Source organism: Castor canadensis, chromosome 17 (genome assembly GCF_047511655.1).
Source record: "Castor canadensis chromosome 17, mCasCan1.hap1v2, whole genome shotgun sequence".
Lineage (NCBI taxonomy): Eukaryota > Metazoa > Chordata > Mammalia > Rodentia > Castoridae > Castor > Castor canadensis.
Genome location: NC_133402.1, coordinates 55,256,281 through 55,284,227, shown reverse-complemented (window position 1 = coordinate 55,284,227; position 27,947 = coordinate 55,256,281). Strand labels below are relative to the sequence as shown.

At 45.1% G+C, this 27,947-nt stretch overlaps 1 protein-coding gene across 1 annotated transcript; it reads right to left on the bottom strand.

Moving 5' to 3' along the window:
* Positions 1-244: 244 nt before the first annotated feature.
* Positions 245-26,286, bottom strand: LOC109687722 (serotransferrin-like). The gene is made up of 17 exons (XM_020165722.2): positions 26,129-26,286; positions 24,338-24,510; positions 21,532-21,640; positions 20,586-20,762; positions 19,768-19,900; positions 18,804-18,859; positions 18,155-18,333; positions 17,241-17,418; positions 15,618-15,772; positions 10,407-10,497; positions 9,825-9,857; positions 8,353-8,508; positions 6,709-6,838; positions 4,708-4,772; positions 3,282-3,466; positions 1,752-1,941; positions 245-440 (listed from the first exon to the last, which is right to left on the bottom strand). Exons 1-17 carry the CDS (start codon positions 26,169-26,171, stop codon positions 406-408), a joined length of 2,088 nt encoding a protein of 695 aa, XP_020021311.2. The 5' UTR covers positions 26,172-26,286; the 3' UTR covers positions 245-405.
* Positions 26,287-27,947: the final 1,661 nt, after the last annotated feature.

The window sequence follows — 27,947 nt, the reverse complement described above, 5'->3', positions numbered from 1 at the left end:
CACACACACACACACACGACCATATTGATTTATTATTATAATGGGCATGCAGACCCTTTTAGAAAAGGTTCCTCTTTGGACTAGACCCAGGATGTGTGGCTGTGGCACCACACAGAACTATAGGAAAAGATTAGATGAATCCTAGGCTCAGAAGAGAGGATTTGGTTGCATATGTACGTAGTCAGATGGTATAAAGAAATCCTTCTGGTGGAAACATTTAGAAAAGAATGGAGTTTTTGAAATATAAAGGCAACAATAATTTTTATTTTATGTAATATGCACATGGTAACACAGAGTGGTGAAGATGGACAGAGCTGGAACACACCCCTCAGACCATGGAGACCAGGGAAGCCTGTGGTGATTTGAGTTCCCATCTCCATCACAATGACAGCCTATCGGTGGCTTTTAACCTCTGTGGAAATTGCAGGCTTCCAGGAGTCCTGTGGAGCAGAGCAGAGAGGTGGGACTTTCTGAGTGTACTTATGTTTACTTATGAATTGTTGAGCAAATTTAGAGCAGACTGGTGGCCCTGCTCTTCTGATGCATGGACTGGGCCGTTCTTCCAGTGCCCATCTCCACTTCCTGCACAGCCCCTGTACCTCCCCTGGGGGGCCCCACACCAAGGTTGTAAAAGATGTGACATGATTTCCCTAAACTATGCACCCCTACCCTGTGTCTCATGGGTGGAGCTCACACACCAAGAAGACTTGTCCCTGAGCTATTTAGGCAGGTGAGGAACGGACAGAACAAGAAGTGCCTGCCAGTTCCTGTGATGGGAGATAGGGATAGAGACCAGCATAGTAGAGCCATAGTACAGGACACAGGTTGTGTCAATATTTACTTGCTTTTTCCAACAGTGGGCTTGGACAAGCACATTGCTTGTATCAGAATTACATGGAGCACCTTTTAAAGTACAGTCACCCTGAGCTACACAGACTTGCTGAACCAGTATCTCCAGGTCCAGGAATAAGTGATTCAATTATTCCCACCACAGTTAGAACACAAAAGTGTGTTCTATTCTATTTTAGCTCTTAGAACCTGGTGTTCCAGATGAGTTGTATGCTTGACAACTTCATATTACCAGAACTTATCTTTTTCATTATTGTTGTTATTTTGAAATAAGATCTCCTATGTGGTCCAGATTGGCCCCAAACTTGGGGAGATCCTTCTGCCTTGGTCTCCCAAGTGCTGGAGTTACAAGTGAGTTCCACCACATCAGGCTAGAGCTTACCATTCTTGAAGCTTTCTAAAGCAGTACTGACTGAAAGAACTTTCTGCAACAATATCCTCTCTAGTGATCAATATGGAGTTGCATGTGACTACCAAGCCCTTCAAATGTGGCTGGGTAGGACTGAGGAAATACATTTTTAATTTAATCCAACTTTAAATTTGAAAAGCCACATCTTGCTCACGGCTGCCATATTGAACAAAGCAACTCGAATAAAAAGTTTACGGCAGATCCATGGATGTATGTACACATAACCTTTTCATTTTCTTAGAAATAAGACAGGAGGCTGTATGTCCAATAAGGCCACTACTTAATTGTCCTGGGCCTGTGTACCCCTTCCTAACTGCCCGTACAGGGTAGCCTATCATACATGATGGACTTGGGCGAGATTGTCCTCTCTCTGTTTCATCTCAGCCATGTGACCATATCCTGAGGGCCACAGTCTACTTCTCCTTTGTTGTCATCATCCCAGAAGCCACCACTGTTTTGTTTGCAATTTCCTCATGTTGTTCCCCCTACTCACGTGAGGTTGAACATTTTCTTATGCCACCAGAAGCCTTGGAAAACTCATCTCCTAAGTATTCTTCATGTGTGATGCCATCCGGAAGTTTAACCAAACATTTTGTGTCATCCCTGAACAGAAGGTCCTTGGTTTTAGAATGGAACATACAAAACTTGCTTGAGCAGTCAGATACATGACTTCCAAATTCAGTCTGCAAATAGACAGAAAGTGTGTGAGGACCTGTGGCCGTGAGTAGCTGGGAACACATGCATCAGAGGAGGCTGGAAGCTCTGAGCCAGCTCTGGGGACAAAGGGGAATATGCCTCAAGAGCTTTCCACCTCCCTCTCCTGTCACTTGTCCACTTGGAGCCCCAACTCCATACTTTCATGATGCCCAGACGCCCTTTATAGGCATCCTACTCTCCTCTGAGAAGTCCCTCCTGCCCACCCATTCCTGCCTCTCTGGGATCTCTCTTCACTACTTCATTGCCCAAGTCCCTTGGGGGCTGTTTATAGGAAATGAAAGGACAATATGTCCCTTCCAATATTATTGCCAAAAAAAAAAAAAGACATTGAGCCCTCCCTGAGGAGTGGTAGAGTTTGTGACAAGTTCATGTTTGACTGCCTTTTGAGTCCTAGCTTGGACCAACCTCCTAAGGTTATAAGTGAAATGATAACCGTAAAAAGTTTAGCATTCCATATAACACCTCAGGAATATTCCTGAAATGCTCATTATTGTCATTGTGTGTTTTAAGAAGACTTCTGAAGATACGTATCTTAATTTAAAAAAACCAAAAACTAATGGTGAATCAACAGGGAAGAAGCTATGTGGGAGAGAAAGGTGACATTTGTGAGTAGAGGGGCTTTTAGGACTAGAATACTCAAACAGCCCCTCTCCCCTGTGAGGATGGCCCCTGACTTCCTTCTTCTCCCTAAAAAGCAGGCTCTCTGAAGGTAGGGGTCCTGTGTTTTTCAGACTATTGAGAACACTGCTCAGTCTGCCGAGGCAAGAGAAATAGACATCCACTCTTTAAGGCACAGGAAGGAATGCTGGGAAAAAGAATCACTCTTCTTCACTTTTAGAAAGGATGGATGTGGGGAAAATAAATTTGTCTCTGATCAAAGTCAAGGGAAGAAGGAAGGCAGAGCCCTGGTGCTCAGAGCGCATGGCTCACATGGGGATTTCTCTCCAGTGACCTGGAGACAGAAGCAGATCCAGGCTTGAGAGACCCAGTTCCAAACCTGAGTAAGTAGCATGTTATAGACTACACATTTTCCTGTGCCTTTTGTATGCATTACTTCGCTTAACCCTCATATTAGCTGATACACGGGTTAAGTATTATCCTTCGTATTTTATATGTGGAGAAACTGAGGCATGGATGTAACATGGCACAGCCAAGCTGACATTTGAACCCAGACATTCTGGTCCACAACCTATTCTAGTCTTCAGAAAAAGAATTCTGGAGACAGAGCCATACTTAGCTGTGAACTCCCCCAAATAACCTACACCCATTTAGGAATGAATGCTGGAAGACCTTATCTGCTCCATACCTGCTGGTTAAATAACAGCTGCTTAACACAAGCAGCCTTATCTTTCCGTGAGACTACAGCATGATTTGGGGCTCGGGCCAGGTGGCAGTTTGCAGCCTCTGACACAGGCTTCCTGGTGCCATCAAGGCACAACAACTTAAAGTCTTCCTCTTTCAGATCCTTAGCCCATGGCTCAGGGTTCTTTCCTGGGGGAAGAGAGAAGGTGGATCAGCCAAATCTGATGGCCTTGGTCACTGGGAGGACGTGAACAACCCACTGGTGTGTGGCGGATCGGGGCCTTTCTGGCCAGCAGAGTGCATGCACTGGGGTTTCAGTGACGTGGAGAGGAAGGGACATTCACGTGGTCTGCAGGTGAAGTGTTTCATGAGTTCAGAAACAGGGTGTTGAGAGCACATTAATTAGGGAAGCTGGCTAGAGGAGACTAGATTTTAGGTATGTTTTGTAATAGGCACTGGATGAGGAAAGAAGAAAGAATGCCTCTCTGTGGGAAGGAAGGAGGACATGGGCAAGACTCAAGGACAGATTAGCTCCCATTGATGATTTTTGCCTCAATCATCAACAAATTGGTCACCAAATGACAGTTTCCTAACTTTGCCATTCCTTCTACATTCATTAGCTACCATTCTACAACCAGGAAGATCTCTCTCTTCATTTCTCTAGTCAGTACTGCCTCCTGGGTTCTTATTTTATTCAATGGGTTATTATTCTTGACTGCTTTCATTATTTATTATACGGTTCAAATTCCCCAGATTTGGAAATGGGAGGTCCTTCAAGTTAGCTCCTATGTGTTTTGACATGTCCCATCACTCAGAGTGCTTCAGTGTAAGCAGCAATCTATATATTTTTCCCAATCCAAACTTGGAATTAGCTAATTTTTTTCAAGGATTTCCTGATTTCTTTTTTTTCAGAGAATCGTATTTAGAGTCAACATCTTGGTGCTCATTCCTACAAGTGTACCATTGGCCTCCTCCCCCATGAATGTGACTGTGTATTTTGTAGTGCTGGGAATCAAACCTAGGGCTTCACAAATGCTAGGCAAGTGCTCTACATCCCAGCCCACAGAGCCAAGAAATAGAAAAAATAGCTATAAAGGGCATGATTGAAATGATTAGCAACACTTGAATTTATACTCTGTAGCATTAAATCCATGTAACGTAAAATTTCCTGATCATGGTAATTGTACCGTACATATGTGAAAATGCCTTGCTCTTGGGAAAGAGGTACTGGAGTATTAGGGGTAAGGGGCATCAGGCCTATGCTATGACTGTGGGGTGGGGTGAGGGGATTTAGGGCCATTGGGTTCCTCGTGAGCCTGGTCATTCTATCTATCCGATGTCTGATAGTGTCTGAATGCTTCTACAAAGTCGCCACTGTATACCCGTAAATCCGAGTGATTTCATAGGGACAGAAGAGCATATGTACATACCACCAGTGTTTTGTGGGACAGTCTGATGTTTCACAAAGGCCACATCTCCCTTTTCGACGAGACACCTGCAAAGGTCCAGACAGGGAGAGAAAGAAAGGAGATCAGGTTGATATATGTGTCATTCAGGGGCCCACCTTATCGATCCAGGCTGGCCATATGATATCAGAAATTGCAGCTTCTCTTCTATTACCAAGCAGTGTAAGGAAAAGAGAGAGAAAGGGAGGGAAGAGGAGGGGAGAGAAGGAGAGGGGAAAGAGAAAAGCAGAGGAAAAAGGGGAAAGGGAAAGGAAAGGCTCCACGTTGTTGGGCAGTTATACAATCTCAAGTCCACATATTAAATCATAATTTTTGTTACAGTTTCTCCAACAGATTACACCCTTTTCCCACCATCAACAAGGAAAGAGAGAATCAGTTTTCCAGTAAAGTGGTGCCTCACCCAACGTATGAAATGTGAATGAAAAACTCCATTCCTTCAGATTTTTTTGAAAGATGTTTATGCAACATTTGTGAGAGACCAAAACTTCAAAATTTGTGATATCTTTCATCCCCTTAAAAAGAATTCTAATATTCAGTAGTCTTTGGTTTGGGTTTTTGAGAAATTGAGGGTATAGCAAAACCCAATATAAATGAGCCTTGGTTCTACTAATTCCCTGTCCATGTGTCTCTGGGGGAAGTACTGGGGGTCATAATCACAGCTCTGAGCCCCTACAAGTCCTCAAGAGGTTTCAGAAAAGAAATACTAGCAAAATTAACTCTGTTCAGAGTGTGGCTGTATTATTTTTACTGAACTCCTTTGAAAGTGCACACGACATAGACAATGAACTAATGTGTGCTTTGATGTCTTCACAAGGGCCGGCTCAGTGATCCAAGTCCACCAGACTACTATAAAGTAGACCCATTCCTTATTCTCCTGGCTTTAAGGGAAATGGGCTGGCCTCTTCCTGAAGCTGTTCAAGCATTCGTTCATGGTCTGTTACTTCAACATCTTAGATGTCAGAGCTAAGTTATATAACACTTTTTTTGGGAAAAGGAACTTTTAAACATATTTATATAAGCAAAGTTTGAGCCTTTTTTTCTTGACCTACAATCCTCAAACATGTTAGCACCAGAAAAAGGCAAAGAAAAGGTCAAAGGGGGCTGCGTTCTAAGTCTCCCCACAAAAGTCTTAAGTCCTATGAAAAGAACACACTCTAGTTTGTACAATTATGAATGTGTGCGGGGTGAATTATACTTGCTCTAACCACAAATTTGGTTCTACCTGGAAAATAAGGATGATCTTTGTTTTTCATTTCCTACTGGGAAGTTCAATTACAGTGTCACCACCATTGTACAGTTCATGGATTCATGATAACAGAAGGCCTGAAGCAGAAAGGCAGCTAAAAAGTAATAGCATAGTAAGACAGAATTGTCTCAACAAAAACGGTAGGCATTCTATAAAATACAATTGTAGAGAAGAATTTAGAAGTGGTGGACTTCACTACTCTGTGTTTCCAGATGTGTATGGCTCTAAGTGACTCAGAGGTGCATGGAAGAGCTTGAGCCAAGCTAACTCCTGACAATGTTTATTCAAGTACATTAGGGTTTCATTCTTTGACATTAGTGACATTTGGGGGCTGGATCATTCTTTGTTGTTCAATGCTGTCCTATGGGTTATATCTAGCTGCCTCTAGTGTAGAACTCCCCAACATATCACAATCAAAAAAAATCTATGGACATTGTCAATGTCTCCTGGAGGGCAAATTGTTCCCAGCTGAGATCCACTGAACCATACCATGTATCAATCTCTGCTGTCTGTGACAGCCAGATCTGGCTAACAGTGTCTTGGAGGTGTCTAAATACCCCTTCACACATGGCTGTACATTTGGTTGCAAAATCTCCCAGCTGAATATGTACAGCAATGAACAGACTAGTAACATAAGAATCTCACATTAGTTTCTAAAAGAAATCTATCTGGTCAAGACTGGGATATTGTTATATTTATGTTAGGATTAAAAGACTCACCTGAAAGCCCCCGTGTAGCCATAATATGCTTCTTTATTGTTGGATGCACATTTGCTAGGGCCAATACACAGATCACAGAGACTGGAATTTTTCTGATACCCAGGGGCACAGCCTTGACTGAAAAATTCATCTGTGTAGAAGACAAGAGGAAGTCAGCTCTTCCTGGGTTAATACTAGGGGCTTTTATTTATCACACAACAGGCCTGGATGGCCCAGGAGAAGTAGAACGTATCAATTCATTCTATAACCTGCCACCCACCAACCCAGAACTACCAAAGAAACTTATTGAGGTTAGGAAAAGGAGTGCATGATCATTTCATTACAGGGTAAAGGGAATTTCTTTGAACACCATGATGATGTTATCAGCAACCTAAAGAAAGAAAACATGGAATTCCTCAGCTTGTGCCACCTGTTTTCAGATGTGACCTCCCCTTGTCATTCCTTAGAAGAGCCTTTACTACACCTCCAAATTCAAGAAAGGAATAGGGAATTTTCCTTGCAGTTCAACTCATAGCCCTTGGCTGAAAAGTTCTAAGAAGCTCAGGAGAGCAGGAGTCAGGAGCCCAAGTTTTCTGAAGGGGACCCAGATGCACTTTGTTTATGTCAAACTGGGGTGCCAAAGCATCCTGGTACTGAAAAGTGGTCTCCTCTCCCATCCTTACACATGAGGGCTTTGCTAGGTTCATACCAGATTTCCAGGCCTCTCTTTTTTTTTTTTTTTTTTTTTCAAGAAGTTGCCCAAATTTGGAAGTAGCACAGAGGAAGTATTCAGGAAGCTAATGCAAATCAGAACCATTGTAAAACATTTGTATTGGGGCTCTTACACCCAGAAGCTTATGGGGTTAGAAATAAACTCCTACCTGGCAATATTCAAAGGACATAGAGAGTAAACTGATATCTACCACTTAGATCAATTCTAGGAGCCAGGAAGCAACTCAGCAAGACCTCCAACACTTTAAAAACCCAGGGATCACATACACTCACACAGCCTATAGAATTCCTGTGGCAAGAGATTGCTGGCTCCCTGCCCAACCAATATCCATTCCTCTTTATTCCTTAGTGACAACAATCTAGTTTTGTTTGGGGGTAGGAACACACCCAAATAAAAGACTGCATTTCTCTTTTATGGCTAGGTGTGGTGAGGCACCTAAGTTCTGGGAAGTTAGCTAAAATAATTGATCAGCCATCCTGGAAGGCCCCTTTACAAGTTCACCACAGTTGGTATAAACTTCCATTTGCTCTAGTTCCTGAGTACTTAGGGCTGCCTGTGTCCTGAATTTGATGGCAACCATAGGATGACCTTGAATGTGGAATGTAGGATGACCTTGGTTGGGAATGGTGGAGCACAAAGGGAGAGAAGGAGTCCTTGTGATCTTACCAGCCAGCCATGGACTGCTCAACTCTGGCCTTTTTCATGAGAGATAAAACTAAATGTATATCCACTTAAGCCCTTGTGTGCAATGGACAGGAACCATCTTGACTCAGCTTCCCCGTTCCCCAGCCTTCCAGTCCTTTTTGATACTTCTCTGAGGTTCACTGTCACCAAATTTTACTCCTGTGGAACCAGAGCCCCCCATTTCTTGTACCCAAGATCCTTCTTTCTGGTGTGATTCTCACCACAGCTCCTTCCCAGGATTCACTCACCAAATCTGCAGTGGTTGATCTTGCTGTTAATCAGGCCCATGGGGATATTCCAGCCAGCGTTCCTGTCCACTGCAGTGTGACAGGACTTCTTGCCCTGTAGATTGTTCCAGGTAATGTCAGCATCCGACGCCTTCACCACTGCCACAGCATAATACCCTACAAGAAAGACACCAGGAGAGAAAGAAATACGAAAACCTTGTGGGCCTCCAAAGTGTCTGCTTCCATTGAAGGCACCATCTCTCTAGAACAGCAAAGAGTCCAGCATCATCCGTTATGTCTTCCATAGTACTGACTGTCGGGAAGAGATTCATCTGAACTTTAGAAACAAGACACTAAGATCACATAGTACCCTATTACTAAGTATCATTTTTATGTTTTTATGTATCAGTTTAAAATTCTGCAAATACATTATCATTAGAGCAGTGACTGGTGTGTAACCCTTTCCTGAATGCATAGTCATTGAGGTTAAAAACGAGCAGTTCTCCCTCTAATGGATTATGGAATGGATACTGAACAGCTAATGTAATTCTAATGTTTTATAAACCATCGCGTATTGGGATAGAGTAGTAGAAGACCGATAAACATCAGGGGATTCACAAAACCACATTTTCTGATAAGAGAATATAGTTTTATGTGAACATAAATATGCAAAGTTGAAAATATCAAAAACATCAGCTGCCATCTTCAAATACGTGCTGGTCCTTATGATGGAGAACAGGACACCAACCCATGATTTTAGTTTCTAATTTAATTAGGTCAGAATACCGTTTCCAAGAAAGCAGAGTCCTTGTTACCCATGGAATAAGAATTACTCTTTCTGATTTGCTAAAGTGCTTGGCTTGTAGAGTGATGTGGCAAGGCTAGCAGGTTGTTCTCAGCAGAAGGGACAGGACAGACTTGACGGCTACCTGGACCTGCTGAGGTCTGAATATAGGGGCTTTATTTGTTCCTGCACCATCTTTCTAGATCCACCCTAGCCAGACTCTTGGGTGGGAGCCAGATTGGCTTGGGTTCCTGGGCCCAGCCCTGGCTGGGAGGTCAGGTAATTTCAAGCTCCTAGACATCTGCCTTTTTAAGGTTCTCTACTCAGCCCTGTAAGGAGCAGAAAAGGCAAGGTTCCTTGGCTGGTGCTAACTCTCATCCAAAAGTGTGTAGACCTCATGGGAAGCAGTGGGAAGGGGCTGGATTTTCTTCCTGGATGTACAAACCTAGACAATTCATAAACTCTGAGCCACGGGTCCTGTTATGCAGTACCAACCTCATAGGACAAAATGAGAAAGCCTGTGTGCAAGTCATGGCAAATATCAAAGAAAAGCTATCATTATCAACTATCCTTTCATGATTCTTTTATGTTCTAAAAATTGACTCTTCCGTTGCCTTACCTACTTGTAATTTGAATTTTAAACTCAACCATTTCCCCAGAACAATATGAATTTACCTTTTAATGCCTGAGGTTACCAATTCCAACTCACCTGCCTCTGGTGGTTTCGTACAATTAGAGCTTTCTGAAGGAGAGAAAATGAAGAAAGTATTAAATCCTTCAGTCTAGATTGGAAAACCAAGCCTTTTTCATGCAGCAACTAAGAAGAAAAAGTCAGATAAAACTATACCGGTCACTAACTTCCAACACCCATCTCTGGATGATGCAAGTTCATTCCACTGCTGACCTCTAGAATTTATATACAAATCGTGGATTTTTAGTTTCCTGCCATGTCTGCAGTAAGCTCACAGGAGAGTGCTAGCAACTGTATTTAAATCCCTCTAACAAGGCAGCAAGAAAAGCATGAGTTCTGCAAACTGGAAGACCTTCCAGAAACCCCAGCTGTCCTCTGCATCTGGGTCACTTTAACACTTTTAGCAGGGGTTTCACAGCATAGAGCTTCCATTCTTACTGCTGAAGGGTATGACCCTTTAGGATGACTGTGAGGATTCCAGATGAAGGAGTCCAGAACCTGGGAAGTAGGAAGCACTCAATTTTAGGGAGAGCTGTGATTCTATATTCTCTCTCTATGACTCAGAAGGAAGAAAACAAAGAGGTACTCCCCTCCACTCACCATAGTTCTCTGCCAGGACAGGCACTAGACCACACTGGCCTGCTATGTAGACGTGTCCTCCATCCAAGGTCATAGCATCAGCTTCTCCATTCTGCAAAGACACAGCAAATCACAGCAAATGAAAAGATGCCACTTCCGGTGTCATGTGCCCATCCAGCTATTTCCTTGAAAGGCACTCCCAAAAAACATTATGATGCCAGGGAAACAGTAGGTGTTTTTACTGAACCCCTAAAAGAACAGTCAGTCAGTCACACCCAACACAGAAAATAAAATGTGCTCTCATTTTCACCCAACCATCATAACCATTGTGGACTGATGGTCACTTCAAGGTGCCTTGCTAATTTTGTTCAAGAATGAAGACCCATGGGCTGAAGGCATGGCTCAAGTGGTAGAGCATCTGCCTAGCAAGCAGAAAGCCTTGAGTTCAAACCCCAGTACTGCCAAAAAAAAGAAAATGAAATAAATAAACAAACAAAAGGCAAGCACCAGTGGTACATGCCTATAATCCTAGCTGCTTGGGAGGCTGAAATCGGGAGGATCACAGTTTAAGGCCAGCCAGGGCAAATAGTTCATGAGAACCCCAACTCCAAAATAACCAGAGCGAAACAGACTGGAGGTATGGCTCAAATGGAAACAGATATCAACTGTTTTATATCATCCTTTTCTTTTTCAATACAACATAAGTATAGATGTATTTATTTCTCTCGAATGCATATAAGACAATAGTTACACCTAAGTTGCATGTGAACAACAAGTCTGTTTCAATGGTGATTCAATTTATAACCATTTGAAATTTATGTAATATCAATAAAATTTATTAAAATTATAATTTATAGTTTCACATCAATACATTTGTCTTTTTTAATACTCTAAGTAAAAAGGCCCCATTAACCAATTCATATATTTCCTATATCTATCTCTAAACATCTAAACTTTTAAAAATTATAAAATGAACATATAAATCATGTTATAAAACTTGAAGGGCTTCTTTCTGATGTTGGGGATCAAACCCAGGGACTTGCACATGCTAGGCAAGTGCTCTACCACCAAGATATATCCCCTGCCCTAAAAATATAATTCAGAAAAATCCTGTACTGGCAATACAGTCATAGGTAGTCAGTTGTAGGGCAGGAAAAGCAAAGAAGGGACAGGTGTAAGTATGCTCTGTTCATGTTTTATTAATCCTGCCTGTTAAAAACGGTCGCCATCCCGAGCCACAACAGCTCAGGTATAGAGTATAGAGTATGCCTCACACTTTGTGACACGCATTGAAAGGACTTGCTTATTTGATCTGAGGTCACTGTCGCAAACTCAGGTTGAAAGAAGTTATTTTCTTCCATGCAATGCTTGGTAATGTTTTTAATGTGTTTTTTAAGCTCTTTGCATTTCAGATCAAAGGCTTCTGTCAGCAGACCAGTCTCCAGGGTCCACGAGTCAGGACTCAAATGAATTCTTAATGGCATTTTAAACTTTGCCAGACACACTGAACTAACAGCTTCAGAACGCATTTTAAAGTACCTCGTTTTCTGTCTCACAACTGTTAGCAGCAGCCAAGTCCCTTAAGTCCTTTCTCTTAAGGTAATTCTGTTACATCCTTTTGATGTGACACAACAAATCCAGTGACGTAAGAATGATATGTTTTGCATATGCACGAATGTCATCTATTAATGGGAGGTTCAAAGCCACCTCTACTTTCCAAACAGAAACATATTCTCCTGTCTGTAATTTTTTAACAAAGTTTTCCTTACAATCAAAAACCTTTAAATTGCCATCAAATTTTCCAGTATTTCTAGTACAGAGCTACTTCTGCCCATTTTCATCTTCAAAAAAAAAAAATTAGCTTTGCTGAAATACTGCAATGCCAGGCACTGGTGGCTCCTGCCTATAATCTTAGCTACTCAGGAGTCAGAGATCAGGAGGACTGCAGTTCGAAGCCAGCCCTGGGCAAATAGTTCATGAGACCCTATCTCAAAAAAACCCACCACAGAATGTAGACTAGTACAACCACTCTGGAAAAAAATTTGGAGGCTACTTAAAAAGCTGGACATCGATCTACCATTTGATCCAGCAATACCACTCTTGGGGATATACCCAAAAGACTGTTACTCCAGAGGCACCTGCACATCCATGTTTATTGCGGCACTATTCACAATAGCCAAGTTATGGAAACAGCCAAGATGCCCCAGCACTGACGAATGGATTAAGAAAATGTGGTATCTATACACAATGGAATTCTATGCAGCCATGAATAAGAACGACATGTTATCATTCGCTGGTAAATGGATGGAATTGGAGAACATCATTCTGAGTGAGGTTAGCCTGGCCCAAAAGACCAAAAATCGTATGTTCTCCCTCATATGTGGACATTAGATCAAGGGCAAACACAACAAGGGGATTGGACTATAAGCACATGATAAAAGCGAGAGCACACAAGGGAGGGGTGAGGATAGGTAAGACACCTAAAAAACTAGCTAGCATTTGTTGCCCTTAACACAGAGAAACTAAAGCAGATACCTTAAAGCAACTGAGGCCAATAGGAAAAGGGGAACAGGTACTAGAGAAAAGGTTAGATCAAAAAGAATTAACCTAGAAGGTAACACCCACGCACAGGAAATCAATGTGAGTCAATGCCCTGTATAGCTATCCTTATCTCAACCAGCAAAAACCCTTGTTCCTTCCTATTATTGCTTATACTCTCTCTACAACAAAATTAGAAATAAGGGCAAAATAGTTTCTGCTGGGTATTGAGGGGGGGAGAGAGGGAGGGGGCGGAGTGGGTGGTAAGGGAGGGGGTGGGGGCAGGGGGGAGAAATGAACCAAGCCTTGTATGCACATATGAATAATAAAAGAAAAATGAAAAAAAAAAAAACCCACCACAAAAAAATGGCTGGCAGAGTGGTTCAAATGATAGAGTGCCTGCCTAGCAAGCAGAGGCACTGAGTTCAAACCCCAGTACGACCAAAAAAAAAAAAAAAAAATCTGCATGGTTGCAGAAAGTCAAGCACCTCAGTACAGTGCAGAATATGTAGAATATTTATACCTAGCAAGCTTCAAGATTTCCAGAAAACAAAGCTTACAAAGTAGAGTCTTACGCCTTTTGGCAATCTACTCCATCTTACAATTATAGGTCAGAATAAACAGCTCACAGATCACGTTCAAAACTAATCATCTCATATGTTTTTTTCATCCATTGTTTTGTAGATCTGATCCGTGATTCCCAGAACAGCTACCATCAGTGTTGGTGTCAACCTGGATTTATTCTTTGCTTTCTTTTTTTTTTCTTTGCCAGTGCTCGGGGGTTCTTTCTTTATAAAGACTGATTCACTAAAGTCTGGGGAGAAGAATTGCCAATTAGGCATGCATAAGAAAGACCAGCTCAGCATTAATTCTAGAACATGGACTTCAGGCAAATGTCCAATGTGTACATCTTCCCTTGCAGTCCTGGAATCCTCTCCACCAGCCCAGTTACACAATAATGCTACATCAATAATGCCACCGTGTGAGAGCATGACTCCTGTCACACTCACTTGTGCACTCACATATGAACTGATTACTGCAATACCTCAAGGCTCTGGTTTCCTAGGCGCTTGGTTTTCCACCTTACCTTCACACACACCACAGCTATGGTGTGTGTGATACCTTCACACACACCACAGCTATGGTGTGTGTGACAACACCTCTGTAGAACCTCAACAGGTCAGTGTTCCCATCAACAGCGATGATGTCCCACAGGTGTGGGACCTAATAAACTATACCCTTCAACTTTGAGACAGTTATTTCCTAGCAAGGATGTTGCTGTTTCATTTAATCCATGAATAAATGTTGGACCTTCCTGAACTATGCTATATATATTACAGCATATAATTTAACAAGCCAATCATAAAACTCCAACAATCTGCTGTGCAGCCATCATCAGTTGGCCCTGGTTTCACAGAACATGGCAAAGATGTTGATCACTGGTTTTAGACCCAACATCTGGAAGCTATTTCCAAAATTCCAGATGTTCAAACGCTGACATCCTTATAGGCGAGCAAATTACAGTGTCCAAGTTTTCTTTTAAAAATGTTTCCTTTTGGTTATACTTCGCCTTCCTCATTTAAGATTTTACATGTTCCCAAGAATCTTTGTTCCCTAAATTTGTTTTTGCATACATAAAAACTTTATCTAATGTATCATATGTAAGGCACAATATTGAAGACAAATCATCCAAGCTGTTAATAGATTTATATATAGATAAGTTTTGAGTAGGAAGCCTTTGCTTTCATTTGGTTTGACTTTTTTGGGGAGGGAGGGTTTGAACTCAAGGCCTTGTGCTTGCCAGGCAAGTGTTCTACCATTTAAGCCACACCTCCAGACCTTTGATTTTTTTTCTTGTCTTGACTCAGACAAAAACTCAAATAGTATGCTAAAATAGTGTAAGGTAATATTTTGAAATTTATAAAATATGAAAGAATGTGGTCAATGGTCTGCTTTTGTTTTATAGTAGATGGTTTTGAAAGTATGTGGTCATTCATAAGTGCTCAAAAAGAAGAACTGACAGATTTCAGCAAGAATCAGTTGATGACAGCATCAGGCCTTCAAGCGATGCCCCTTTGTTTCAAAACATTTACTTATTATAGAGGATCCAACTCAAGAACAGCCAAAAGGAAGAGATTCATAGGAATAGGGTCGGGGTGGACTTGGAGCTTGTAGCTCCCTTGCTTTTTCCAGGCCCTCTTAGCACCTCAATGTGTGCACCAACACAGAAGCTCCAAAATGGTTTTTTTAAGAATTATTTATGACACAGGAGAAGCTCACTAGCTGTTGTAAGGTAAGAGGTAGTAACCTATATAATACGATCTCAGTAAGAGAATTTTTCTCTGAGCTACATTTTGATTTTCTTATCTTTATGATTTGGGATCTCCAAATTCTCTATAAGCAAATGTGGAATACTATTTTGATCACCAGAACAAATTTGAACTTACCTGCACAGTCAATACAGAATCCTACCACACTCATCATGACACTACTCCCAAGACACCCACACTGTGGTCTGGCCTCACTCCACAGTACATACTCAGACTGAGTCCCCCCTCCCCGCCCCCCGCCGCACACTCGCTATGTGATATGAAGAAACAGTCATCAAGGCATCCCCCACATTCACCAACTCTAAGGTTCTAGCTCAGCCTTAGCAATGGGCCAGCAGGCAGTAGAGAGGCAGGAGTGACATACCACAATCTTGGCAATGCATTCCTCTGAGGTCTCTGCTGATTCGCACTCTATCTGCCCTCCACTGTTGACACTCCACTCGTCACATTTGAGCCTCTCATGGTGGCTCAGTGCACACCATTTCACCGTCTTGCATTCCTCCTCCTTGGTTTCTGGGCCTGTGGCACAAGAAAAGAGTCAGAGGTCAAAAGAGAAAGGCCCTCCTGTTGCCTGGTGCTTTTCAATGCTACAAACTGTCTTCATCCTAATGCTGGGATTTGCCAGGCAATGAATGGACAGATGTCACTCAAGGAATTCCTCACCCTAGTAAGCAGCAAAAAAGCTAGATCTAAATGAAAAGAAGGCAACTCCTGCACTCTGTAAGTTCTGGCTGATTTGTTTCTTCTTTTTCAAATGGCACTTAATCACCTCATATGTTCTTTTTCTTTTTTTCTGTTAATGGTGGTGGTACTGGGGTTTGAGCTTAGGGCCTGGCACTTGCTAGGCAGATGCTCTGCTGCTCGAGCCATGTTCCTAGTCCTTTTTACTTGAGTTTGTTTTTCAGATAGGGTCTCATGCTTTTTACCCAGGCTGGCCTCAGACCACAATCTCCTCCTGAGTAGTTGGGATTACAGGCATGAGCCACTGTGCCTGGCTCACCTGATATGTTCTTACTTCTTTGCTCATTGTCCATTGTCACTTTCAACACAGAAGAACATAAACTCCAACAGGGAAAGGCCCATATCTGTGTTGTTCACCAGGACATCCTCATGTTTAAGCAGTGTAGCACACGGTCAGTGTAATAAATGTCTGATGAAAACAACATACAACTGCTCCTCATTCACATTCAGTCCCCCACATCACTTCCTTGGTGAGGGAGCTGGGGGGGCGGGGGGGGCTTACCACAACCTGCAGGCCAGGGCCTGTTGTTTTTCTTTGTTTGGCACTCTTAGGACCTTGGTATTTTGTTGTTGCCATTATTTTTCCCTTCTAAGTGGTTCTTTTATTTTGTAACTGAACACTCAATAGTGTGACTTCATAAAACATTTGTCTTCTCAGCAGAATCTGATCTATGTTTGTGAGTCCAGTAGCTCACAGAGTTTATAGCCAGATGTTTAATTCATGCCCAGTGAATAAATGAATGATCCAGCAAAACCCCAGTGACCACTGAAATTCAGGACTGAAATTGACCACTCTAGAACTCCAGCTTCATTGAGTGTATGTTGACCAGAGCACTGGCTGAAAACATGAAATCTGTAGAATTTGTGCTATGTTACTTATTTTGTGCCAGGCTAACTGGCTTCACAAAGTGATTCATGCAAAGAAAGTAATACTAATACAAGCCCAAGTCTTTTAAAATGTGAATTTCAGTGCTGGGCTTGCAGATCACTGGTACAACCCCTTGCCCAGCATGTACAAGGTCCTGGGTTTGATCCCCAGCAAAGCAAAACAAAACAAAGTGACTCTTCTCTAAAGCCCTTGGTGATGTCCAGGTCATCTTATCATGACTAAGACCATCTAGCAACAGACTAACTTGGACTTGCAGGCAGGGCAAGTCCAGGAGAGGTTTTCAGCTCCCTACAAAGACTCTCTCATCTCTGCCCTTGTCAGGTTTCTGTGCTAACCTGGTTCTTTCAGAGTACTTACATATGCCTTCCTGCAGATTCCGCACAGAAGTCATGTACCTATAACCCAGGTACAGTTTGGAGTCCATCTGTGGGGGGATCCTTAAGAACCCAAGGGCGGAATCCTTAAACAGCAGATTCTTCCCATGAGGAGAGCTGAACAATTGGAAATCTTTGGATTTGCCAACGCCAAAATGTTCCTGTCCACAGAAAAATAGAATAGTGACTGCAACAGAAGCCAGGGAGGATAAAAAAACAAGTTGGGACTGAAGAAAAAAATTCCAGAAAATAAAATGAACAACCATGAGAAACTTCAAGATGGCAGGAGAGATGGCAGTCAGACCGTGTTCCTGCCTGGCCCACACAGCACCTTCTCTACTCAGGACCTTCATAGGACTATGCTACACCTTATTTCTCTTGAGTATTTCTCCCTGAATGTTTAAAAGATCACTAAAATCAGGAAATGGTCTTACAATGCTGGCACTGTACGGGTCACCTGTTTGTTAAACTCTAACTAACTCACAGGTGTGCTGGGTGAGAAATTGTCTCAGCCCCACACCCCACGGCTCTAAGAGAGTAAAGCTGTGTCAGATTTGGGGAGAGAGATTGTTTCCTTCTGGGGGTCATATGAGTCTTTATGGGGGTGACGGTGTTTAACCTGGGCCTTGAAGGCCTGGCTTAGATGGAAAGGCATGGAATAAAGCAATAAGACCTGATTGGTCAAAAAGGCAAAGGATGATGGATGAGAATACCAGAGAAGGCTCCTTGCTGCTCTGTGAGGAGTTCCAGCTTGGGGCTCCACACAGTGGTAGGGTTTCCACTGTGTCCCAAACACATAAGGACTTCTAAGGTAGCCAGAGGGCAAGGAGGACCCCCCCACCAAAAAAAATGGAAGCAGAAAGCTCTAAACAGGAGGGAGAGTAGCAGTCAGGATACCTGGGCCTGGTTGAGAAGCTCCCAGATCAAGTCCTCCTTGCCATCCACAGATCGAGCCACGACAGCATGAGATGGGACCCGGGCCAGGTGGCACTCACGATATTCGTCCACAGGCCTCCGAGTGTTGTCTGGGCAGAGCAGCTCATACTTGTCCCTGTCAGCCTTCTCTGGAAGGACCTCTGGAGAGGGAAAGCCTAGATAAGCCAACTGCAGACAGACACATGAGCTGTGCTGCCCCTTCCCCACCTTTGCAATTCTGATGGTGACAGAGAGCATAAGGCGAAAGGCCTGGAGTGCTCCCTGAGGGCTAGGGAACATGCAGGAAAATGACTCTGCCACTGGATGAAGTTATGGAGTCTTGGATGCCCAGGGCAGAAATGACTACCCACATTCCATGAGTCTGATCTCAACAGGACAACTGACAGGCCAAGGTCAGCCAGACTAGCCTCAGTGTGTAGAGAGGTCAAATGAGGGAGAGCCCCATGAATTCAGTGCAGACCCCAAAGCTACCTACCTCTGCATACATAGAAACCCAAGCAATGGTAGAGGAGAAGCCCTATACACTCATGTCTGAGCATGAAAAACGGACAGGAAAAAAGAATACCCACTAAGTAGAGCACACCTTCCAGGTTCTTCTCCCACCACTTACCAAATATGGTTGTATGCTTGACAAAGGTCACATCCCCTCCACCTTCCTTCAGACACCTACGGGAAAGGAACCCTTAGCATGACTCCTGCGGGGCAGGCCCTTCTCCGAGGCCTAGAGGCCCAGCTTATACTGCCAAGCAGCCCCCACTGCTGAGCTATCACCATGGGGTGCTGGCATCCAGGGTCCCATTGAGATGGAGGTGGGGAGGGGGTGAGCTCATACTTCAAAGCAGCAAGAAGTTGAAGCTATTTTAATGTACAAGAGTTTTTAAGTTCCTGCTATAGAAGATAATTGTATTTTCACCCAGGGTATAAAACTTAAGGATATAATAAAAGTAAAAAGAGGGAACCACAGTTGGCCACTGGTGGCTCATGCCTGTAATCCTAGCTACTCAGGAGCCAGAGATCAGGAGGATCATGGTTTAAAGCCAGCCCAGGGCAAATAGTTCATAAGACCCTATCTTGAAAAAAAAAAAAATCACACACACAAAAAAAATGGCTCAAGCAGTAGAGCGCCTGCCCAGCAAGCATGAAGCCCTGAGTTCAAACCCCAGTGCTGCCAAAAAAAAAAAGAGGGAGCCAGGAGAAAGGCCAGTGCCTTGAGTATGTTACTCTGCTACAGAAGAGAGCTGAGTGACCATCAGCTCTTAGGCCTCAGCACTAAGAACTGCCCAGTTCTTCTCCTTTCAGGGTCAGCCCAACACAGGGAGGAGACACTGGTCAGACTTGAGGGCTCCAAGGATAAAGAACCTCCCGTGGGTCAGATGAAAAGGAACATGAGCTGGCCTGATCTTGGGAGTTCCAAGACGTACCACTGACTCACTGGTGGGGTTGAAGATGGTGGGGCAACAGGGCCTCTTTGACACCCTTGTAGGTAGGCAGGTCTCTGCTCTAGGCCAGCAAGGAACTCCCACCTGAGGGCATTTGGCATTGGCCACCATGGCGCAGCAGGCAGGCTCACTCACTTGAAGGCACCAGTGTAGCCGAAGTATGGTTGAAGGGAGGAACAGCCACAACCTGGACACAGCTGACACAGTTGGGGGAAGGCCACTCCATCTGCACAGGGGACACAGCTGCCCGAGAAGAAATTGGCCACTGCTGCTCAATGGAGAGAAACAGACAAGGCATAAGCAAGTCTGGTCACAGCCAATGCCACCTCCCAGCCCAGACTCACCAGGGAACAGAGTGGGACACAAACAACCCCGTCCCAGTTCGGTCTTACTTGTGCTAAGTAAGATCCAGGATTTTCAAACAGGGACAAGTTAACCCCTGTCCGCCCACCATCCACCAAAGGAAACAGGTCTGTGCTTCCCACCTCCCAAGCTTTGTCTCGGGCCTATGTCTGCCTGTCCCTATCTGGAACCCATGTACTGGAAGAATGGCCTATAGAGGTTTAGGACAAGCTGTGGCCACCAAAGCAACCTCTAGCAGAATGGGACACACAAACACACACACGCACACGCACATGCACACGCACACCCACACCCACACCACAGACAGCAACTGTGGGAAACAGATAAGAGCCCGGTCATGTGGTTCAGACTGGACCCTGTACCCTTTTCCTCCTCTCCTCGGAACAGCCTCTGCTGCAGTGAGCTCAGAGCAGAAAAGGTTCAGCTGTTGCTTCCCAAGGAAGGACAGAAGGTACAGCAAAATTGCCAGCTACAAGCAAGTTAATCTCCCCTTGCCCCCACAGTGGAATGTAGCCCATGTGTCCAGCTAATTGTGACCCTGTGACCCCAGGTGGCCTTTGTGAGCATCTAGAGTAGAGATGCCAACTTACCTTTCTCAAGAGGCTGACGTGGCTCGGGTAAGTCACAAAAGAGTAAGCCTATGGGAACATTCCACCCGGCAGACCTGCCCAGCCCCGTGTGGCAGGACTTCTTGCCTTGGAGCTGGCTCAGCTGGAAGTTGGTGTCCTTCTTCACCACGGCCACAGCGTAATAGTAAGTTTGTGGATCTACAAAGGGACGGTGTAAGCAGAAGGCCTTCAACTCGACTCAGAGAAACATTGTCACTACTAGGTTCCCGAGGAAGGAAGGGGAATCCAGAGGCCACTTTATATCGGCTGTGTAGTGAGGAGGGAGGAATCAGGAAACCTTCCTGGCCTTTCAGAGAAGAGAAAACACAGACGATCCATTTGGAATATCACTCCAGGCGAACACAGGGGCAGGAAGGCCATTTGCACATGTGTCCTGAGTGCTTTGCCTACCCTGGAGTGTGTTTGCCTATATTTATCAACCCAGGGCCACCAGGAAACTGGAGCTAAGACAACAAAGGCCCACATTCCCTTCCCCACCCCCCAAAGTATTGTCTGTCCTGTGGCACAGGCTCAGAGACAGATTAAACTCAGATTTTTCTGGGTCGTTGGACTGTGGTGTGGGCTCTGCCCTGTACATGGCATCTGTGGTTCCAGGGCGCCTCCAGGGACCCTGTACCATTCCTAGACCCAATGGCTTCCAGGTCAAGTTGTATCCAGCCTGCTGTGTTTCTCTAGTGAGTACCTGGTCCAGGGGTTCTGTATCAGGTACACCAGCCAGTGTGGTCCAAAAGTGCACAGAGGCCTTTGTGCCTGTAGTATCTAACAGGGACTCCAATTCCCCACAAGCACCCAAAGATGAATGTTCTTCAGTGTCTACTATCCAATCCCTGACCACAAAACATAAGACTCAGCATCTATGAGGAGACAAGGGCCACAACCCCCTCCTGCGAGCCCGGGGAGAACTCACTGTCATGTGACCCGTAGAACTCTGCCACCACAGGCTTCAGGTTGTTGGGAGTCAGGCCTGCCTCCGCGACCAAGCCCGCATCCAGTGACACAGCATCCGCTTCATTTGCCTGAAATAGGCCAGACCTCCATGAAACCCTCACTTCCAAGATGGCCCACCCAGGAAAGGGCCCTAGAACTAGAAGAACCTTCACCCTGGCCAGGCCACACACAACACTGTTGATTCCAGCTCTCTCAAAAGACATTTGGCTGCCATTATTACCATTCCACCCTTATAGGGGAAGGGATGTATTCTTTTTCTCTTCTTCCTAGTGAGGTATCCAGCTCCTGGCCACAAGTCCTATGTAGATTTGCCTTAGCAACTGCAAAGGCTTGACCTGGTAAGCCTGGTGTGGGGAAAGCTGCTCTCTCCATCCCAGATAGATGGAGGTTTGAGGCCAGCCCAAGCAAAAAGTTAGCAAGACCCCCATCTCCAATCAACAAGGCAGGCATGGTCCCAGCTACTTGGGAGGCATAAAAAAGAGGATCATGGCCCAAGGCTGGCTCCAGGCAAAAACACAAGACCCTATCTGAAAAATAATTAAAATAAAAAAAGGGCTGGGAGTGTGGCTCAAGTGGTAGAGCGCCTGCTTAGCAAGTGCAAGGCCCTGAGTTCAAACTCCAGTATAGCCAAAAAATAAATAAATACTTGTCTGGAAGACACACAGACCCTTCTGTTCCACAACTAAATTCCAGGTAAGAAACTCTGTGTGGCTCTGTGCTGTACATACATTGTCAGATAAAATGAATAAGCCAACAAACAAGACCTTTGCCCAGTGCAAGTGGGCTAGGGACAGTGGGTAGAAACCTGGGCTTTCTTGGCCAGGACACCAGGACCCTGGGCAGAAGTTGCTGGAGTCTGTGGCATGGGAAACCAGAAAGCCTAGAATTGAAAAAGAGACTCCGGCACTAGAGCAGCAGGGATGCCCAGAGGAATCTGACCCAGTGGGAGGAAGAGGACTAAAATCAAGCATGACCTCACAGGTCCAGATGACCAAACCCAGAAGAAGAAGATGGGCTGGAGGCAAACCAGATGACAAGGACAAAGCAAGCAGGTTACCACAACACTGATTCCTCCACATAGGCCATGCACTGTGCTGGCTATGTCCACCTTTTCTACCTCTTCTCTCCCACCACTCTCTCTGCACACGTTGCTCTGAGAGCTGGAGAACTTTCCACACGAGGCCATCCAATCCCTGAGCCAAGAGACTTGATCAAACTCTAGCATGGCTTCTGGCAGCATAAGGCCATGTCCCTATGTTAGCCCTAGCCCCCTTAATATGTCTGCCCAAGAAAGTGCAACACTGTCAGAAAAGATTACTATTTCTTCTGGTCAACACACAAGCAATGGTTAGCCCTCATCTTCCTTTCTAAGAGCAAATTACTAAAAGAGGCTTGGAATTGTGAATGTGCATCTGTTGCAACTCAGAACATCTCCCTCGAGGATCTGAGAGCCATTCCTTTAAAATACGATCATTGGGAAGAATAGGTCTCTGTGTGAGGATAGAATCCTAAAGTAGAAAAACACTAGCTGGCAAATACAGCTGGCCTGGCCTCATCGAAGCCACATTGACCAATCTTCTGCACCTTTTCACTTCCAGGACTATGCTGAGTTCCTGCGCTCCCTCTCTCTTATACTCCAGCATTTATTATTATTATTATCATCATTTGTTGCTATTATTATTGCAGCACTGGGTTTGTGAACTCAGGGCCTTGCATTTGCTAGTCCCTTATTCTTCTTTTAAAACACTCAAATTACCTCTGCACAAATCAGAATGGATCTTAGTTCTTCCCCCCTACTGTCAGGAGCTACTGAATAAAATCTGTTCTCACTGCTCTAACATCTGACTGTGTTTATCTTTGACAGCTCTCGTCACCTGGTTTCCCTCTTGCAACTTAAACTAGCTAGACTTTGCCTGGTTTCGGGCTCTTTGCACTTGCTGTTGCTCACTGAATGGTGTAGTTCACCCATTGCTCCTTGCAGGGCCCTACCCTTGGATCTCTGTTTCATTGCTTCTCTCTCAAAGAGAGTGACCCCTGATTACACAGGCCACAGTAAGTTCTTCTGTGAGTCCCTATCAGGGCACTACTCTTTTCCTTCATCGTATGCCCCCCATTTGGAAATTGCTTACTCATTTACATGTCTCTCTTCTCTCCTAAATTGTGAGCTCCTTGAGGGTGAAGATGTGTGTCTGATTCATCACAACAGCCCCATGACCTACTGTGGGGTCTGACCAATATCAAAGGCATGAAGAGTATTTTTGTAGACTTAGAAAACAAAGGGATCAGCCATCATCTGCAGTTATGACAGCTTATTCTTCCTCCCTGTGTGCATCCCTCGTCTTCCCAATGAAGTATCAAGAGTTTCTAGGGCTGGGGCTGTTGCACAGTGGTAGAGCACATCTTAACGTGTGCTGGACTCTAGAGTCAACTCCCAGCAATACACATGCACACAGAGGGGGAGCGAGAAAGAGAGAGAACTTCCAAACGAGGTTATATAATAATTTTGATAGCAGTCTTTATTTTTTTCCCTGAGTTCACAGAACTTAAGTGACTCAAAACAGTCACCTTTTGGGATTCATTGATTTTTGCTTTTTTACATATTAAAGATGATCCCTTCCATTTCCATTTTAAGGTGATTTTAATCACAGTGGGAACTGACTACCAAACCAAACATTAGCATGCTACCTTCAAGTGAATAATTCTTCCAAAATGGCAGGACAAAGTATGGATCTCCTTTCACTGTCTTTCGGGCAGCGGTGACTTACCGAAATGCTCTTAATACAATCACGGTAGGAAGTTTTCTTCACACAAATGACACGGGGACCATTGGCAGGAAGGACTGTTTTCATGCTGTCACGGAAACTGGCGCACTTGCTGGCCTCATGCTCTGATACAGCACACCATTTTACATTCTTTTCAGGGACAGCCAGACACAGCCCTAGGGGAAAGAAGGCAGAGATCTGAGGGTCCTACTCCCTGTGCGAGGGGCCTTCTGTCCTGTCCTTTTCTCATTCCTGTCCATGACACCACAGGGCTTAGGCTCCACTGCATTTTGAGACAAGGTCAGGAAAAGGTGATCCTAATGGCCTCCCATTTTCCTCTGGCCACCCTGTGTTGTCCAGAGGCTCTGGCAGACCATTGACTCTCAATCAGAGAGGACAATCCATTCCTCTGTGTTCTCTCTGTCTCCTTCCTCCCTGTCATGACCCCTCGCCTATAGCAAAACATAAGCCTTTGTGTGCACACAGCATTTTGAGCCACCTCAACCCATTGGCTCAATACTCATTTAGAAAATTCTAGAAGCTCCATCCATTCGACAGTCTTCTTCTGTTTCCACCAAGCCCTCCCTCCGTGCTCACCACTTCTTTTGGCTGCCATTTAGAGAGAAAGCTAAAGCCAGCTATGAGCAGAACTATTAAAATCCTGTCACAGAAGGGCTTGGGGTCATGGCTTAGCGGTAGAGCGCCTGCCTAGCAAGCACGAAGCCCTGAGTTGAAACCTCAGTGCCACCAAAAACAAAACAAAATAAAACGCTGTCACATGAGCTTTGGCACTACCTGCCAAGCCCTCAGTCATGCCCACTCCCTGTGGCTAACACAGCAGGGCTGACTCCCTGCCTGGGAGGCTCGAGGCCAACAGTTTTCCAGAATGGACAAGAAGGTACCACGGGAGACTGACTACCCTAACCTCCTCCCGTATTGTACCTTGGTCAATGGAAAGTCACAGGAGGTAACACAACCGGTGGCAGTCCCTCCCGAAACCACCTCTCCACACCCTTCTCCAAATCAGCTTCTTCAAGTTCTATGGGCAAGAATTTGTCCTCAGTCATGTGCCACCTTGCACAGCCCTGGGGTGAGCAATATGGGGCCCTCTGATCGTTTTCAGGGAAGGCCAACAAATAAACATGGAGGGCTCCAACAATATGGCAAGGGAAGCAGGCAAACTAAAGTACAAAGGGGGCCCAAAACGTGGGATGGGAGGGGCACTGGTACCAGGCCCACAGCAGGATCTGTGCGACCAGCATCCTCCACTGGTACCTGGCCTCCACGTCCTCATTTACCCTCACCTGACCTTCCCAGGTGGGTAAACTATTATCCCTTTCACAGGCGAGGAACAGGGTCAGGATTTGGACCCAAGAATTCTGGCTTCAGACTCCAAGCTCTGAACCACTTAAAGGTTCTGCCTCCTTAGCAAGTCATCAACAGGTCAGGAGCACCCATTAGAGGGCAGACTACGAAGTGGGCAGGATTAGATCCCAGGAGTCTTTCAAGTCACATTAAGGAGTTTGGATTTGATCGGGAGAGGCAGCAGCAAAGGTTTGGAGAATCTGTGGCCGGAAGTGCTCTAATTTACATAATCCACAGGTTCAGGATTTAGTAAACAAAGAGGAGAAGGGGGCCGGGGACACAGGGTCAGAGACTCAAGCAGGGGCCATCAGAGGAGACTGAAGAAGGTGGAATGGTGTGGCAGGAGAGCAAAGGAGAGGCACCAAGACGTCCAGCCTCCGGGGTGCCTGGGCCCACAGCTCTGCGGTCCTCCCCCGCGCCCACACTCACCCAGGACGGCGCAGGCCAGCAGGGCACCCACGGCGAGCCTCATCCTCCCGGTGTGGCAAGGAGCGGCGAGCGCAGACCGACCCGCTTCTGCGCTGCTCCGCTGCGCCCCGCGATCCTTTATCCCCCGCTCAGGCCAGGCGGCCGCGATCTTTGACCTCCGGTGTTTACTCAGCCCGATTGCCCAATCGCCCCTCATCCATCCCCTTTGCTTTTTCGCCCCGATGATCACCTCATTTCCTAAACTCTGGGACAGACCGGCTAGTGGAGTCCAGCGCAGCAACGTTGGTTTGGCAGGGAACTAAAGCAAAATCTAGTCTTTGTTAGAGCTGCTCGCTTGCTCTGTGCCAGGAGTTGGTGGCTACAGCAGGCTGGGGCGGGAGTGGCTCTGCAGCCCATCAGCTCTGTGCACAGATGAAAACTGAGGCTGGAGAGGGAGAGGATCTGCCCTAGAGTCCAGACTAGGACCAGGAAATTGAAGGCAAAACCTTTCCTGGGAGAGAATGTTGGAAAAGCTGGGCTCAAGGTCAGACAGGGCAGACTCAGCACTGTGTGCTCCTTCCAGGGGTTCCTGGGCTCTCTAAGGCCCACCCTGTGGAACAGCTCCCTCTCCTTCCCTCAGGCTGAGCCCAGCTCTTGGGTAGACATACTATCAAGACCCAGTGAGACCAGAACAAAGTGCCACTTTAGCACAACTACACAGCCCAGGGTGAATGTGACCTGTTCTTAAATGAAGTTTAAGGTCACCCCAGTTCCCCTCTGACCAAGCAATCTTCAAACGGTGTGGGTTGTACATCCTCTTCACAAAAAGCATTGAGCTTTCGCCTTCCCTATATGCATTCCAATCATGCATGTAGAAATTTATAAAAGGATGAGATAAAGATGAAACACGCTCATCTGAAATGTTCTACTAAGGCCTTACACATGATAAATCGTATCTTGAGCACAGTGTATATCAGGGAAAGGTCAAGGTTCCTCAAGAAAGTGCAAATCCAGACTTCAGAGAGTCATCAAGATGATTTTAAGGTTTTCAAAAGTCACTTCTCATCCAATTTCATCAGAGAGCCATTGATCTGCCCCATATTTTAGCTGACAAAGAGCTTATGCCAGGCCTGGTCAACATGCCAGCTTGGTTTTTGTTCACTTGTGTTCACGAGTACAAAGGCACCAATGTTTTTCCAGGGAAATTCCTGCTTCTTTACAGGAATATTTTTAAGGCACTCTTGTGTCCTGTGAGAGTTGAAGAGTTAAAGACAGATTTTCTAACCTTTACATCCATTGAACTGGGCACACATAAACCACGAACATGGAAACGAAAAATGCAAAAAACAAAAGACAAGATCAGCCTGCCACAATCATCCAGCACCCCTTTCCCTGACCCATTCCTTCTCAGTTGATCTCCATCTTTCCTCTAGGTGCATCAAAGGCTCCACATGATCTTTGACCCAACAAACACAACCAGAGCGGTGGGGCCAAGCTACACATTGAATATGAGTGAGTGATGATTTTTTAATTGACAGTGCATTAGCTTTATTCTCCCAATAGATTCTCTCCTGAAAACAAAGAGGTCACACACAGTCCACTTTAGCAGTACTAAGTGAGCCCAGTACTAATGAGGAAAAAAGGCCACTGGTGCCCTGTCTTTCTGCCCCCTCCCCCATCATGGGTCCTTTGTGCATGAGCCATGGGAAAATAAGACTTGACAGGAGGAGCATTAGGAGGTAGTCTGTATTCATATGGATTCCTCAGGGTGGGCACATGAAGATGGTGGCAGGAGAGTCCAGGACAGGAGGGCAACCTCACAGAACAGCAGGTACACATT